Here is a 17,500-nt window from a genome sequence, read left to right as displayed (position 1 = left end):
GTTTTTTATTTTTAGATTTCTGTAATTTATTTTCTTTTCAGTTTTAGTAGTTAGTAGTAAACTTTAGCAGTAAACTTAATTTATGTAGCTGCCAAGAACAGATCAAATTTCTGTTTGCATTTTGCAAATGTAGGTTTTCCATTTGACATTTACATTTTATTGTATTTCAGCCTTTTTTCAATTAATGAAAATATTTTTTATTTTAGTTTCAGTTAACAGTAACAGCACTGTCACGTCCATAAACCCATGATAATAAAATAAAAAATAATAAAAAATACACAAAAAGATTATGGGTGATACACACAACATCAGATGAGTATGACAGGAATTAATTACTTATAGTAGTCCCTAGGGATTCAAATTAAAATGTGATCACAAGGTGGCGCTCTTACACTGTCAGTGTCTGATTCCTCTTGCATCTGCCCTCATATTGCAGGTTTAGCAGCGTGATTGAGTCATTAGGCTCTCAGAAGGTCTGTCTTGTGTCTGCGTTGCGGTGACAGCACTGTTCGCTGAGGTGAGGACGGCAGGCCAGAGTTCAGCAGCACACACCATCTAAAGAAATCACTTACTTTTAAATTCATGCATGCAGGATGCTTAATTAAAATCACGGGAAAAGCAATTTATTCAAATCCAATTCATCACTCACATGTAGATGCAAATTTTATTAGTTTTTTTTTTTTTGTGGCAAAACAAATGAACTAGTTGAACTAGTTGAACTAGTTATGCATATAAAAACAGATTCTACATTTAGTTTACTTTAAACAATTAACTCAACTTTAATGTCTCATTTTCTGATAACTTAATATAAATATTGATGTAAAAAATTTAAATGTATTGATTTTATATATTAATACATAAAAAAGCAGTTCTGTTATCTGAATGTTCCCATTTAAATTATTCAAATAAGAGCCAAACATCTATAATAATAATAATAATAATAATTTATGCATTAAAAATAAATAAAATATATTATAAATCATTTTTAAATGTATTAAATTTTTAGATTTTTTTTTTACATTATGCAGAACATAAATGTCCTTAAATTCATTCCATTTTAATCCTACTTCCTTAAATTCAAATTGCACTCAGTTCTGCATCCCGTTTGACACCTCAATTCAAATTCAATAAAAAAAACTATATTCTGAAAGTCACATGTGATGTATTTTTGAATGGCGCACAATCCTATATCAGTAGTTTGATTCTGCGATGACAAAAGCTTGAAGTACAAGAGATCCTAGAGAAACAGAGGAACGTAAGACAAACACCTGAAGGATGAAAGCAGACTCTGACGGTAATGTGGCTCTTTGGAAAGAGAAATGAAAGATTCTTAGCAGGGAGACTTTGCTCTGTTGTCTCTCGGGAGGAATGAATCTGTCACCGCTGTCACTGTTACTTGATTTAATGAGATAATGCTTCTTTTTTCCCCTCCAAACAACTCCAACATAGAAGTGCTGTAAGGGAGTTTTTATAGATCGGCTCGCAGAAAATGTCCCTACTGTCTGACAGATATCAGTGAAAGAGGCGTCCTGAGAAATCACAGCTGTCTCTGTGACAGAACGACTCTCTGTAAAGCTCACAAAACAACCTGATGGTGTGACATTAACGTTTAGCCAGTCAGAGGAGTTTGAGGCACTTTCTGTCTGTCAATCATGTCGAGCGTTCAGCTTCCAGAGCGTTTCGTAGGTAATGCATCCTTTCTGAAATCCTGCCAATTGTTAACGGTAATTTAATTGAATGTAATTTAAATGTAATTTATTCACAATCCCATGTCAACATGACCAGGTCACAATCCACCCCACAGATTACATATAATTAGACAGCACATTTTGCACAAAATGAAGCATATTTTAAGACTTGCATAAATGACTTGGACATTATTTGTATGACAAGTTAAATTTTTTACTTGTTACTGTACAAAACATTTATATTTTTATATGATATATTACATAATATTTATTTTAATCAGCATAACTTAAAAACAGTACAATAGAAACTACTTTGTTTTATTAATTTCATATTTTTTTGTAATAAAAATAAAAAAAATTTTGCATTGCTGTAATGCAATTTGTGGAGACGCAGTGACACTTTTTGTCCTGAAAGTACATTTTGTATGAAGCATATCAGGACTAAACAATTATATAATATAAATGTCAACAACATGGTTTTCAGGAAATTATATGGTCATAAAAATTTGAATCTACTGATTCGTAAGAAAACAGTAATAGTAAATGTAGTCAATAAAAAAAACTACACAAATTTGTTTTAATTTAATAATATAGTAATGTATTAATACAATAATAATAATTTTAAAGTTTTTTTTTTTATTATTGCATTGCATTGCAGTAATAAGATTTGAGTTTTTTTTTTTACATTTTGTCCTCAGAGTGTCTGTGATTCATGATTATTCCAGTAAAGCCTCCTGAGTCAAACTGTTATTTTATTCGGGGCGGACGTTTGTTTGCTTTGAAATGGGTTTTTATGTGATGATGGTGTGACGGTGAATCTCATTTCTGCTCTGGTGAGTATGAAATAGAGGAATATTTTCAATAGTTTTGAGTCTTTTCAGTTTTGATGGATGGACGGTTCCAGTGTTTACAGTAAAGTGAATACAATATAAAATGTGAATTTAAATATGCATGGTTACCTAAAAATGTGAACAGAATTTTTTTTTTTTAAGATAAAATGTAGTTTCCACACACACACACAGATAAAACACACACACACACACACACACACACACACACACACACATATATATATATATTTAAAACTTTTTTTTTTATTTCAAGACTTGTCTTATTGAACAAAACAGTTTGATTGAACTGGTACTAATGCATACAACTGTATTTCATTGCATTAAATAAAATGCCAAAGCAAGTGACATCTGCAGACAAATGCTGCACGAGACTAAAATACTGATTAAAGTAGTTCAGTTTAGTTGATCACATCAACTTTGGACTATGGACACATTTCACAGCCATAAAGTGGCACAATACTAATTGTAAACTACATTTCTTTACAATGAATGTCACTTGCTTTGATAATGTGTTCTGTAATGCATTGATATTCAATGCATTTGGAACTAAAACAGGCATGTCGCATGTTAGAGGGCTGTAATATAATGTTCCTCCAGCAGAGAGCAGTAGCGCATTGGAGCCAACAGTCATGATTTTCTGAAGTAAATTAAAACTGAAAAACTTTCCAATGTGATTATTTGCTTTCGCTTCTCCTGTTAGCTAGATAATGCATCACAGTTGATCAGTGAAGCTCCTCAGCTATAATCCATCTGCCATGCCTACTGAATTTATGCATAACCAAAGAGCAACTTCTGCATTCAGTTCTGGAAAAAAGTAAATCTAATTAAAAGCAATGGCCTCATCCCATTCTCCAAATGCTTGAATTGCAGCTCAGGTACAGCAGAAGATCAGTGGTGTACTTACACTGCAGTGCTGCAGCTTTTCCTCGTGTTAAAAACGTATTTCATAGCACAAGTACTTCTGCAGTGGCAACTGATTGGCAACTGTTATTTTCTTCTCCGCCATGGGAGCAGCTCAGAAGTAAGCCATCAGCGGCTCTGTGCTCAAGTGAAAAATTGATTTGAAGAAGAAAAAAAAAATCAAATTTTGCTCAAAATGGAGGCATTTATTTTACAGTCCAGCACAATTCCAATAACGTGCGAACAGTTTGCTGATGGTGGCAGGACAGTTTTACACAAATGGATTTCTGTGTCAGGGTCAGATAAGGGCACTACTGCTTTTAGACATCAAAGGAGCATTCTTCTGAACCTAAAGTTATACTTTCTTCAGAGGTACCTTCTTTAAACTTACATTCTGCAACAATGATTTTAAATATTCAGTGAAATCATTCAGAAGCATATATACACACACACACACACATATATATACAAAATGAGTAATGATATAAATATAAATTTAAAAATTATATATATATTTATAAATTTTCTTACAATTGTGAGTTTATATCACACAATTCTGAAATTAATAATATATTAATATATAACATCAACATATTTAGTTTGTTTACATTGTAATTATTATGAATGTATAAATTACAACTTTAAAAATAAATATTAAATTAACTAGTAATTAAAAATTAATCACATACAGGCAGGCAGGTTTCTGCAATAAATTGTGATGAACAACCTAATAACCTAATAAAATGAGTAGGTAATAATAATAATAAATAATATGTACGTATGTATGTATGTGTGTACATTCATGTGTGTGTGTGTGTGTGTGTGTGTGTGTGTATGTGTGTATTTACTAGGCCCCTAACATCACTTAGTGTATTGATTAGATGAGTCATTGTATCTAAATTACGCAGCACAGCTTATCTCACATATAAAGCACTTAGATTTACTTCTGATATAAGCAAAGCCAGACGCTTGTCTTTGTAGTCTTGCGATACAAGGAGACTGGAGAGTCCTTAATAGAAATAAATAATTCAAAATTGCCGCATCAAAGGGTTTTCTTCTCGCCACATGCTAGGGTTTCTTTGAAGTGCTCCGAATAACAATTTAAGATCTTAAAGTTTACAGGGCCACTTGTGGAGGAAAAAAGTCTCTTTACGAGGCTCAGTATAAGACCTGCTGCCAGGACGAATATTACAATGTCAGATAGAGGAACGGGAGGGAATATGCTGATTCTTTTCTTAGTGAAATGATGATTTTTTGGTTCCAAATTCATGCAATCCTAACCACTAGACTGATGTTCAATCTAATATCTTCACCCTGCAGCGCGTCGAGGGCATCTTCAATATAGAGAAGATCAGGTTTGTGTTCAGAGAGAGATGGATAACGTGTTCGGGAGATAAAGTAGATGATAACTTAGACGATGGTGCTCTTTACTCTTGCTAAATGGCTCGGAGGGCGCGGTGGAACTTCAAACACACATTTATCAGGCTCAGACAGGGTCTCGTGGCTCTCAATAATTAATCCTGAGGGAGATCCTGAGGCCTTCGGTGAAACTCCTGCCAAACGCTCATCACACCCGCGTTTAAAACTTACATTTGAGCGTCACCCACACACAACACGAATGTTTGTTTTTAATCGCTCATGAGGGAATTTGTGTGACTAATATTCCTGGGGCCATTAGCAAAAAGCCCATTAGCTGTAAATTGCTAATAAAAATGTCATGAACTGTGTTTTAATATAAAATCATCTTTACTTTGATCTTAATGGACTAGTTTGGCAAATTAGAGTTGTTTCTGTGACCTTTTGCTGGTCAGGACACGGTTTAAGGCTTTGTCTTTATTTCCAAACCCTTGCATTGAAAGACGCAAAGCAATATTTGAGACTTTTTGTCCCCTTAGTCTGTTAAATAACTTAATGCAGTCCATAAATTAGCGTCATTAGTCTCCAGTGACATTATTGAAATTATATTGTGCAAATGGAAAGATTTGTCGCCATGTGTAGTAATTATAAACTTGCAAATGAATTTTGTATTAGTCAAAAAGCTTTTCCCCTTTGCAATTAATTCAGGGTGTGTTTACTGCTAGAAACTCATTTCTTATCAAACAGACGAGCAAACATCAGACTTTTTACAGCCGTTCATGCCAGTTTCTTCTCATTGACTCGAGCGCTGACTATTGTGTTTGTTTCACCTCAGGTTCAACTTCATTTCCTCCGAAATTCTAGAAGTGTCGGCTTTCCACATGTGTGCCAAGTTTGGTTGTCAGCAGGGTTTAAGATGAATTAAGAGAGACTTTTACACCCAGAGGAGTTTCTGCCAAGTCCCTAGAGATCCGAACCTGCAAGGTCAGCTAATCCAGTCCTGACACAAGACTCTCTGAAACTAGATTGCCACGGGGCTGAAGATTCCCTCAGTTCAGTTTGATTTCTGCACAGACTCTCTTACAAATGAAAGTTCTTCAGTGGTTCTTTGGAGAAACTTAAGTTCAGCAAAGAACCCTTTTAAAAACATTTTAACTGTATAAGATTTTACACTGTAAAAGATATTATAGGAGTTGGTTATATGGTTAATTAGATATATATTAAGTATATAAATAATTGTTTAAAGATTTAACTATATACTATTTATATTTAATTATATACTGTATATATATATATATATGTGTGTGTGTGTGTGTGTGTGTGTGTGTATAATTAAAAAGTTAATAATGCACGCACACACACACACACACACACACACACACACACACACACACACACACACACACATATATATACAGTACAGGTCAAAAGTTTGGAAACATTACTATTTTTATTGTTTTTGAAAGAAGTCTCTTCTGCTCATCAAGCCACCTGCATTTATTTGATCAAAAATACACAGAAAAAAAAAAAAACAGTATCATATTGTGAAATATTATTACAACTTAAAATAATAGATTTTTCTATTTGAAATATTACTTTAAAAAATATTTATTCCTGTGATGCAAAGCTGAATTTTCATCATCAATTACTCCAGCCTTCAGTGTCACATGTAACATCCAGTCTATCACATGATCATCTTAGAAATCATTCTAATATTCTGATTTATTATGAGTGTTGGAAACAGTTCTGCTGTCCTAATATATTTGATGAATAAAAGGTTAAAAAGAACTGCATTTATTAAAAAAAAAAAAAATTCTAATGATATATATTCTAATAATATATTTTTCTTTACTATCACTTTTTATCAATTTAACACAATCACTTGCGAAATAAAAGTATTGATTTTTTATTTTAAAAAAAAGAAGAGAAAAAAAAAAATTACCTGACCCCCAAATTACTGACCAGTAGTGTATATTGTTATTAGCAAAATATTTATGTTAAATTTTTAAAAAACATAGCTTTTCTTTTTTTTTTTTTTTTATTCATCAGTATCCTAAAAAAGTATCACATGTTCTGAAAAAATATTAAGCAGCAGAACTGTTTCCAACTTTGATAATGAATCATCATATTAGAATGGATGGATTCTAAAGGATCATGTGATAATGATCCTAAAAATTCAGCTTTGCATCACAGAAATAAATGATAATTTAAAGTAGGTGATAATAAATTTAACAAAAACATTTATTTTTAAATTGTAATAATATATCAACATATTACATTTTTTCTATATTTTTGATCAAATAAATGCAGGCTTGATGAGCAGAAGAAACTTCTTTCAAAAACATTAAAAGTAGTATGTTTCCAAACTTTTGGTCTGTACTGTATATATATATTTGAATGATTTCTAAAGGATTGAAGACTGAAAAAACAGTCATTTCAAATTGCAATAATATTTCACAGAATTACTGTTTTTACTGCATTCTTGATCAAATAAATGCAGCCTTGGTGAGCAGATGAGGCTTCTTGCAAAAACATTACAAAACCTTTGAACAATAGTGTGGATGTGTATATAAATAGTCACTAAAAACTAAACATATGGAACCTACTATTAAATGATTCTTCTGTGGCATTAGGCTCTAAATTCTTATTTTTAATAATAATGCTGAGCAGGATCTCACTAGCCTAAGGAGGAGCACAGACAGAGCCGACAGGCCTCATCGTGCCTATCATCTTAAAAGTAGGAACAGTCTGAGCTTAACCTTCAGTTGATCTGGAGCTGATAGATGGATGGTGCTGATTGGAGATACTTGTCTCTGTTCTTCATTTCCCAGGGCGACAGGAGTGTTGGTCCTATACTTCACCCTGGAGTCATGCAGATGTTTCAGGTCCGGGCAGGATAAAGCCAAAGGTAAGCGAGGGGCTGGGATTTGTGTGGCGGTTTCACTGCAATCAGCTTAGAGAAAAAGAAAGTTATTCTGGTCCCTAAAGCTTCCGATTGTGCTGTGCAGATAGCAGAGGGTGACAGGAGCACTCATTGATTATCTGTCCCAGAGCTCGTCTGAGAGACATTCTCTTCTTCCGGCCGATAGCGGAGACTACAGCTAATTGACCTTGGAGCGTCCGCGCTCTTAACGGAATATTAACAGGTCGCGAGAATGCTTTGTGCTCCGCATTGTGCAAATACACAATGGGAAAATAATTGATTTGTGCTTCAGTTGCATTTTTTAATTAAAGCATTAAGTGCATGTGCTCTACTCATTTATTTTTTAGCAACTGAATGACTCTTTTAGTCCAGCAAATCATTTTTGCAATAAACATACATACATTTATTTATTTATGCAAAAATAAGTCATTAGTAAATATAAATGTATTGTGTAATTAATATGTAAACATGTAATGTATATTAATGTAAATGATATTATGTAAATATATATTTACATAATATTTATATATTTTATTTATATAATATTTCTTTTACATAATATTGATATATATATTTATATATATATATATATATCTATATATACTATTATATATATATATATATATTATATTTTTTTTTTTTTTTTTTTTTTTTTTTTTGAGCCCATTAATTCATGCATATTAATCATGAAATAAATGACAGATATATTACATTCAAATTCATAAATATTATAAATATAATATAAAAATATATAACTTAAATATTATATGTAATTCATTTTTTAAAATATATGTAATGTATATTTATTTAAAATAATATTATTATTTAAAATATTTTAATAAATATTCATAAAATATTATGCATATCATTCATAAGTTAAATGGGCAATGTTAACAAAATAAACAAAATAATTTTTTAAATTATATGTGATTAAATTTAAATTTGTTTTTGAGTTAAATGAATGCCTAAAAAATTACAATATCAGTGAGATTTCATAAGCATACTTTCATATAAACTTAAGGAGGAAAATTATAATTTTTTCCAAATCATAATTTGTTTAATGTTCACTACAGTTTGCCAGAACCATAGAAGAGGATCCAAAATGTCAATTTTTAACAAGTTTTTTTGGGATGGCTGGATCACTATAAGAAGGAGCTGTAGAGAAGATAAACAGCAAAGACAAAAGGAGTGCTTTCTTTCCGAACTCTTTCCGGGAAGGTATGCACATCTGAGATCATTTGTTTCCATCTGTGGAATATTTTCCCCCACACCTTGTGTAAGTGTCCTATTCCCACTTTGCCACCTGAAAAGTTACCTCTTAAATTATAAATCGTCTCAAACAGTCTCCTAACTCTGCAGAACGCTGTCCTGGATAGCTTTAACTGACCATATTTCTGAAATGAATACTTCTGAGGTTAGTTCAAAGTAGCATTAGAATTTTCAATGTCATTATGGTTAAAATAATGGTAATTCTGGTATGCGTATTTTGACCAATCAAATGTCAAATATCTCAATATGTGCTCACACTTTTCCTATGTAATTTTACAGCTGCTATCCTTGTTTGTTTTCTATCCATAATTCTTGCATTTGTGTCTATTTTTATTGTTCCTCATGCATTGTACACTCAAAAAAAAAAAAAAGAAGGTATGGTTCCACGAAGAACCTCTACAATCCACAGAAATTAAACATTGATCAGAAGGTTCTTTATTGTGGAAAAATGTACTTTGGATTTTTAAAATATTCCTCACACTAAGAAAAAAAAATGGTTGTTTGTGTCTGTTTGAGTTCGGTTTCCATAATAGTGCTTTCTCCAGTGAAAAAGTTCTCTCATCTGAATCAGGAGAGAAATATGCACAGATCAAGCCGAATCAGTCCAAAACAGCTCTAAACAAATATGTACATGAATTCTGATGTGAGAGAGTTTTTTACCAGAGGAAGTGTTAATATAGATTATGGACTCATAATTTGGTCAGAAACAATGGTTTAAAGTTCCTGGATTTATTTCTTACAAACATGCAGTTTTTCTCTTCACAAGATGTTAACTGATGGACTGGAGTGGTCACAAGTGGATTACTTGTGAATTAGTATGATGTTTTTATCAGCTGTTTGGCCTCTCATTCTGACGGCACCCATTCACTGCAAAGGATCTTTTACTGAGACAGTGATGCACTGTAATGTTACATATCTCCAAATCTGTTCCAATGTAGAAACAAACTCATTTAAATCTTGGATGACCTTAGGGGGAGTACATTTTCAGCACGTTTTCATATTTAGCTGTACAGGAGCAACATCTGAGATGAAGTTCATACTAGAATGAAACATAAATGAGAACCCCATTAAGTCTCCTGAACTATAAAAAAAGCAACCTCTAAGCAATAACATTTTGGTCTGGGCAACCCTGAGGCTGCATTTTCCTCATGTTCCATTTACACAGGCTGGTGTTTACCGAAGCAATTCAGGTTAAGTGCTTTTGTTGAAGGGCACAGCTGCCCTATTCCCACCTGGGAAAAGAGGTAATGCAATCATGATCTCCTTGCCAAACTATAGATTTGAAATGAGCTATATGCTATCGGTAAGCCGCGTGCGCTGAAATCTACTGTTGGGAAAGCCAGAGCGGTGACGTGGCTTTATATCCCCTCCTGCCCCTGTAGCGCTGAAGAGTGGAGATAATTGCATATTGATAGGCGAGTCATAATTAATGATGATGAGCTTAGCGGCAATGCTATCTGCACAGGATCCCATCCAAATGCAGGGTGTGATTATGCCAAAGGCTTCATGTTGAGTCGGCCAGCTATTTGTCATGTGGCACAGTTTGATTTGGTAGCTGCACTGAATGAAACGGCACATTGGATGGTCGGTAGTTCAGGAGGTACCTTATGAGATGAGGTCAGGCCTGGTATTGATTTCAGAAATCAATTTATTTGTTATTGACAAAGAAGCCTTGAGTAGACTAAGATATTTTGTTTGGTTTTCCTTTTGTTTCTTTGTTTTGTATTGTGTCTTTCATTCCTTTCCACCACTCATATACTGAAAATAATAACAACACAACACTAAATATTTACAATTTATGTTTATTTCCTGTAATATTTCTAAACTGTATTTAAAATGTACGCAGCTGAGAAACATACCGAGACGCGCACCTTAATGATAATTTCTTCATAAGTTTTACATACTGCATCACTGTTTTTAATGTCAAGTTTGCCTACAGACTTGGGTGAACTGAGGAATAATAATCACACACTCGGCGCTGTTTTGCTGTATTAATGAGTCAAATTTATTTTAATGAATCACTCCTTCCTAAGCAATGTTTTTTTCTCATATGTTGCCTTGGAGAGTCTGATTAATCCTAAACGGTTGAGTTGGAAAATCAAATATATTTTTGGTGAACCACTTTATCATAAATGATACTCTTATATGTTGCATTGGTGAATCAAATTATTTTTTAGTGATTCGCTTCATCCTAAATGGTTCTCTCTTTATCATAAATTGCATTGGAGATTCTGATTCATTCTATTGAATCACTTCATCTTAAAGGGATAGTTCACCCAAAAATAAAAATTCTGTCATTAATTACGCACCCTCATGTCGTTCCAAACCCGTAAGACCTTCGTTCATCTTCGGAACACAAATTAAAATATTTTTGATGGATTCCGAGAGCTCTCTGAACGTTCTGTAACATCTTTCAGTTTTATTAAATGTCTGCTTTTGTTATGTATACTGTATTGTGACGCATTAATGTTGCAGTCTTCAATTTTTGCTCTGAATCATATTATTATACATTGGGGAGTCGGGTGCAAGTTTATCGTTATCATTGGTAAGTATGATACCTGAACAGTTCTCTTTATGAGTATTGAGAGTCATTTTAGGGAATCGCTTCTTTCTAAACAGTCTTCCCTGTGTTTAAAACTCTGATTCGTTCTAGTGAATCTGTTCGTTCCAAACGATTCTCTATCTCTCTTATATGTGTAGGGCTGGAAAGTTTGGTTCATTTTCGTAAATCAGTTCATTCATGTAAGTTTACAGATACAATTCCTTACGATGAATTTCAGGTTTTCTGTTTTTTAATGGAATATTTTGTTAAATTACGATACTTTACTATGTTTTTTGTAACTTTAATTTTAATCCCCTTTTCAGTGTGTGTTTAGTGTAAATTTATCTGTTCATTGAATCTGTATATGACTGTATCATCGAACAGTTGGATAATTTAAATATATTTGACTCTTTAGCAGCTTAATTGCATTTTGTTTTAATTTCTATGACCTGCTCGACTTATATATGCTCCTTATCTGCACATAAATGATAGATTTAATATATATTTAAGTGATTGGTTTGATATGTTTGCATTATATGATATTCGGATTTCTCATGCACAATGAAGTTTTGATTTAGTTATGATGCTGAGGTCTCAGAGCTGGTGTTGTATTACTGAAGCTGAAATTTTGCTATCGAGTGATCCGTAGTGTGTCCCGGATGCCTCGATTTGATATGTCTGGGCTGGTGTGTATCAGGTTATGTGTGTGTGTGTTTGTGGCCCATGGGGGACAGGGCTTTGTGAGAGTGATGGTCCGTGTCTACAGGACTGCAGTGAGGACAGTGTCACTGTGACTGATGGCGGGAGCTCTGAGATGGGCTGTGTTGGAGGTAGTGGAGCGTGTAATGTGCGATGATTAATTCTCCGTGGTTTCCTCTTCCTTCACATCCCTGTACAGCTCTCCTGGGCCAGGTACACCCGCTGAATGCACAAGCGTCTATTTAATGAGCTGTGATAGTAGGGCCGCGTACCACTGCTTTGCTCATCCAATCAGAGTTTAGATTTGCACCTGTAAGTTTTATAATCTTAATTTTACTGTTTTGAATCTTTTTGATTCAAGTGTTTTATAATGTGAAAATTATTTGGGTCAGACATGAAAACGTCCTATTTTGGTGTCTGCATCAAATTAAATTTACTAAAGTGACTTTATGTACATATAAAGCATATTAAATGTTGTGAAAATAAAATGTCAAAATATGGGTGAAATAATGTTCCATCATCATTCAGCAGAACGTATATATTTATGTAAAATGGAACCGCATACTTATTCTGACCTGTATGTATTTAAATATAGAAGTAAATAAAAAAATCTTCTTGATTACAAATGGGTAAAACCTAGTGGTTTGAAGGATGGTGGCAAAGATTGGTAAAGATTTAAAATGACTATTAATTAGTTGTTGGGGGCTATTTTTAGTTCAAAATATAAAAAAAGAAAAAAGAAAAGAATATGAATATGAATAAGGCACCTGGTATTTGAAAAGTAGAAAAATAAATATTTTGTTGACTAGTAATGAAGAAAATTCTCATGCCGCAAAGCATTGATTACCAATTCTTTTTTTTTGTCAGAAAACACCTTTTATCTAAAATATTTACTTAAAATACCCCAAAGATTTTAAAGTTAGTATTTTAATAATTAGCTACACATGACATGCAGGTAGACAAAAATAAATATTTTATAAATATTAGTGGTGTAACGAGACACTTATCCCACGAGACGAGACAAAAGACTGGGTTCACGAGAACATGACGAGATTTTTAGACTTTTTAAAAGAAATCCTCAGTGATGAAATACATAGGGAAAAATAGTCTTTTATTCGACTGAACAACACAAAATGCAAAAAGATGTAGGTGCATTTTGAAATCGCCTTGTACTTTATGAAACTAAACTTCTATTTTAATTAATTATATGCAGCAATAAACAACATGTAAACTAGAGCTGCACGATTCTGGATAAATTGAGAATAATTTTTTTATATATATATAAATTGGAGATCACAATTCTGAAGAATAAAGATTAGAAAACTAAACAAAATAACATAATTTACTATTGGTTCTGACAAAATGTTCATTGCTTATGTCTTTAAAAAATATATTTATTTGAGCAAAATTTAAAAAAAATTAAATAAATAAAAAAATTAGTGAAGGAGTCAGTGTCTCAATTCATAAAGCCATGTTTCACAGTTGGTTATTTAATGTCTTTAACACAGAAATAATGATGTGTGGTTGAAAAGACTGTTTGTGTCGCTCTTTTTGGATCAGCAGCAGCATGAATGATTCATTAACATGAACAGCAACAAAACGTGCTTCTCACACTAATAGACATAACTAATCCGTTGTCATTCAGGAATAAAATTGCATGGGTGTTTGAATCGAGATTGCGATCTTTAAAGGATTAATCGTATAGCTCTAATGTAAATACTGGAAATTGTTTTGCAAGGATATCGTCACGTTCTCGCGAGACCAGTCAGATCTCGCAAGATCTTGTGCTACGAGACTGCGTCACATCCCTAATAAATATTTTAATATTTAAATATATAAAATAATTTAATAATATATATTAAATATTTGATCTTTCTTAGTGTTTTATTTTTGTTCGTTTTTATTTATTATATTATATATTTAACATTTTTATATTTAACTAAATTGAGAAACTCTGCCTTAAAATTTTTATATATATATATAATATATATATATATATATATATATATATATATATATATATATATATATATATGTCGAATGAAATTAATGAAAATTACATTTTTAGAAATTTTAACTTTTGTCAAGGGTGCAATAAATTGATCAAAAGTAAAGACATTTATAATGTTACAAAAGGATTCTATTTCAAATATTACCTGTTCGTTTTAACTTTCTATTTATCAAAGAATCCTATAAAAATGTATCATGGTTTCTTTCAAAAATATTTATATTAAAGAAAGTGACTGATAATAAGTGTATTAGAATGATTTCTGAAGGATCACGACATCATCACTTTATGTCTGCTGTCTGTTTGAATTATCAAAAGTTCCAATCTCAGAATCTAAACTTTTATGCTTTCATTTCCTCAGAGTTGTTGGTTTTTTTCGGATTGTTGTTTTGTTTTTTTTTTTATTATTGATTTTGGATTGTCTTTTTATCTAGAGGAACTTAAAAACAAAACAAACTCTGATTGGTCACTTTACATGTCAATCAAGTCTCTTCCAGAATATGTAGACAAAACTTACACTAGTCAAAACTCTTTCTACATATCACTAGTTTTTCAACATCCCACTTTTTTTCCTCAGCTAGTCTCTTTTAGTGTGACCTTGTGACCAGCGCTGTGGTGGGCTCACCGTGACACTTCCATGCTGCTGGGTGTCAGCAGTGTTGATGGTTGGCCTTCAGTCCCAGATGGCTCCCATATGGTTGAACACACCTTCAGCGTCTGTGATTGATCCCTTCCCCGCTAAACACCCTCACGGTACACACCACACCCTCTTCCATGCATATTCACTCAGTATGTTCCTGCCTTTAATAATGCACACACACACACACACTCACATTGTTTATAGGCTGGTACTTTTCATACGCGTCCTTGCTGCATTGACAGGTTTGTCTGATGAATAGTCGAGCACTTGTCATTACCCATGGTGTGCGTTCTGTTCTCCTAGTGCGTGTTTTAAATACAGCTTGTGTCAAGTCAAAAGGTTCCTCCATTCATCTGCAGACACCAGCGAAGTGCTGCATGGGGAAGAAATTGTGCAAAGGAGGCAGATACCGCATTATGAGCTGCAAAATATATGATGTGGTACGAGCAGCAGGATATAGTAGATTCTGCACAGAGTAACTTAACTAAAAAAATAACTTAAGTACATTTTTCAGCAGCTTGACAGTAGCTCTTTTTATTTATTTTTTCAAACAGTATAAATCAACTCTTTTAAATGAATTTAATTTAGTAAATGTAATATATAATATAACAAAGGTATTAAAAATTATGTTAGAACTGTCAGTTTATAGTTAATACATTGTATTAAATAAGTCAATATATGTGGGTGTATTTTTTAATGTCTGTTTGAAGGGGTTTTTTTATTTGTGTTTATTTTGCAAAAAGAGAATGCATTAATGTGATTTAAAAATGAAAACATTTTATTGCATGTAAAGTAAAAATGTTAAGTAATCTATATATATGCATATAAAATTTATGTTTTTTTTTTTTGTTTTTTTTTGTTTTTATATAATTTAAAATTTTTAAAGTTTTTTTTTTTTGATATAGATGTGAGTGTGTATAAAAATTTTGAAAACTTATATAAATATTATATAAAAACTAAAAATGTAAAAAACATTTAAGCAAAAATAGTATATATATAATACAAAAATTTCACTTCGGTGTAGCTGCTTTTTATTAATTGTTTTTACTGTGGTTTTACAACTATTTTTTTTTTTTTTATTATTATACCTGAACTGCTTTAAACTATCACAGCTCGCCAGGCTCAGAAGTTCCTCAGCAAGTTCAAAAAACTTCCCTAACACTCGTTCTGCAAACTTTTTTTTAAGGAAATGCAGGCATCGTACCTGAATAATAAATTACTGCCGGTTCTGATGCAGAGGAGCATGGGCTCATTGTTTCGAAATGGAAAAATGAGGAATGGTGCATGTGAAAGTTGTCATGAATATGGAGATGATAAACATCTGGAGTCTGTGTTTGTTCTACAGCTCCTCCAGCTTGTTCTTAATGTATATATTAATGTCAGTTGGTTTAACACGTGGCTCATGAAAGTGACTGATGAATTCTACTCATGTCAGCTCTGTACAGACCAGAGCGCTGTCAGGCTCTGCTGTAGTGGTTAGTTAAGATGATTGTGGGGTTTGAGCTTTCCCAGTGGACTCAAGCTGTGTTTTCAGAGTTCTGTGGCCGCTCTGCTTGTGTTTTACATGCGGTCTAACCAGGTGTGATTTGATATATGGTGACAGTCGTAATTTTGAATCTCTCCTGTGTTAATGTGAGCTTTTGTTCTAATCATCTGGGAGAAGTTTGTAAGTCGCTTAAATTCTAGCCCCGCCCACAATGAAATCTCATTGGTCCAAAATAGCTTGGGGCTCATTTTATTTGCGCAATATTTCTGCAGAATATGAAAACTAGTATAACAAGTATGACACAAAGTCTTAATATACTGTAGCAACCATAATAGCAAAAAAAAAAAAAGAACTATACATTCTGTTTTTTTTTTTTTATTTTCTGTGTTTTTTTTTTGTATTTTTATGTTTTTATGGTTTTATGATTTATTATTATTTTCTTATTAAAAACAGTGGTAATCAAATGAAGGGATGAAACATTAACAATTTAACTAATCTTTTAAAAATGGTAATAAAATGAAGGTATGAAACATTAACAATTTAATTCACCTTTTAATCTAATGAAAACTTAACAGTTTTGTTTTTGGCAACAAGTCCATTTTTATAACCATTTTATAACTGGAAAAATGAATAGAATCACACGTAGTTTGGGTTTTCGTCTTATTTCTGCAATATTTCTGCATGATGTAAATGAAACTAGTGTAACAAGAATGACAGAAAGTCTCTAGATAGCAACAATAATTGCTTAAAAATGAAATATTTTTACTTTGTGAACATAAGTTGAGTTGATCCCTTCATACGCAAATACATCTGACTTTGTTGAAAATGCTGGCAGCATTTTCAGTTATTATGCACAGTCAGTTTCTGAATCTGATTTTAATTTGATTACAGAATACAACATTTTAAGTGGAATTTAAACGTAAGGAATTACAATCAAAATGGAACGTGAAAATTTGAAAATAATAAATAAATAAATAAATACAGGGAATTGCGGGGAAACTTCTCATGTGATCATCTCATCAGTATTAGCTCGGGGTGGCGTTATCGTTATGACAGAAAATCTCAGGGAGATCTTTAGACAAATGAGTTTTCTTTCCAACCCCGCTTTGAAGTCCTCTATGAGATTAATGGGATCCCT

At 32.5% G+C, this 17,500-nt stretch overlaps 1 protein-coding gene across 5 annotated transcripts in view; it reads left to right on the top strand.

Moving 5' to 3' along the window:
• znf385d (zinc finger protein 385D) overlaps window positions 1-17,500 on the top strand; it is a 188,610-nt gene that overhangs the window by 5,776 nt on the left and 165,334 nt on the right. The window contains exons 3-5 of one of the 5 annotated variants that reach the window (XM_042741746.1): window positions 437-517; window positions 5,631-5,779; window positions 7,627-7,703. Coding sequence is in view for 4 of the 5 variants with exons in the window: in XM_042741744.1 (XP_042597678.1) it covers window positions 7,583-7,703 (121 nt within the window). In the remaining variant the exon portion in view is untranslated. Of the gene's footprint in view, window positions 1-436; window positions 518-5,630; window positions 5,780-7,420; window positions 7,704-17,500 lie in introns of those variants that run through there. The other 4 variants (XM_042741744.1, XM_042741741.1, XM_042741740.1 and 1 more) reach the window with 4 other exon arrangements.

Source organism: Cyprinus carpio, chromosome B16 (assembly GCF_018340385.1).
Source record: "Cyprinus carpio isolate SPL01 chromosome B16, ASM1834038v1, whole genome shotgun sequence".
Classification (NCBI taxonomy): Eukaryota; Metazoa; Chordata; class Actinopteri; order Cypriniformes; family Cyprinidae; genus Cyprinus; species Cyprinus carpio.
The sequence above is the reverse complement of the archived record's forward strand: the minus strand, read 5'-3'. Positions and strand labels throughout refer to the sequence as shown.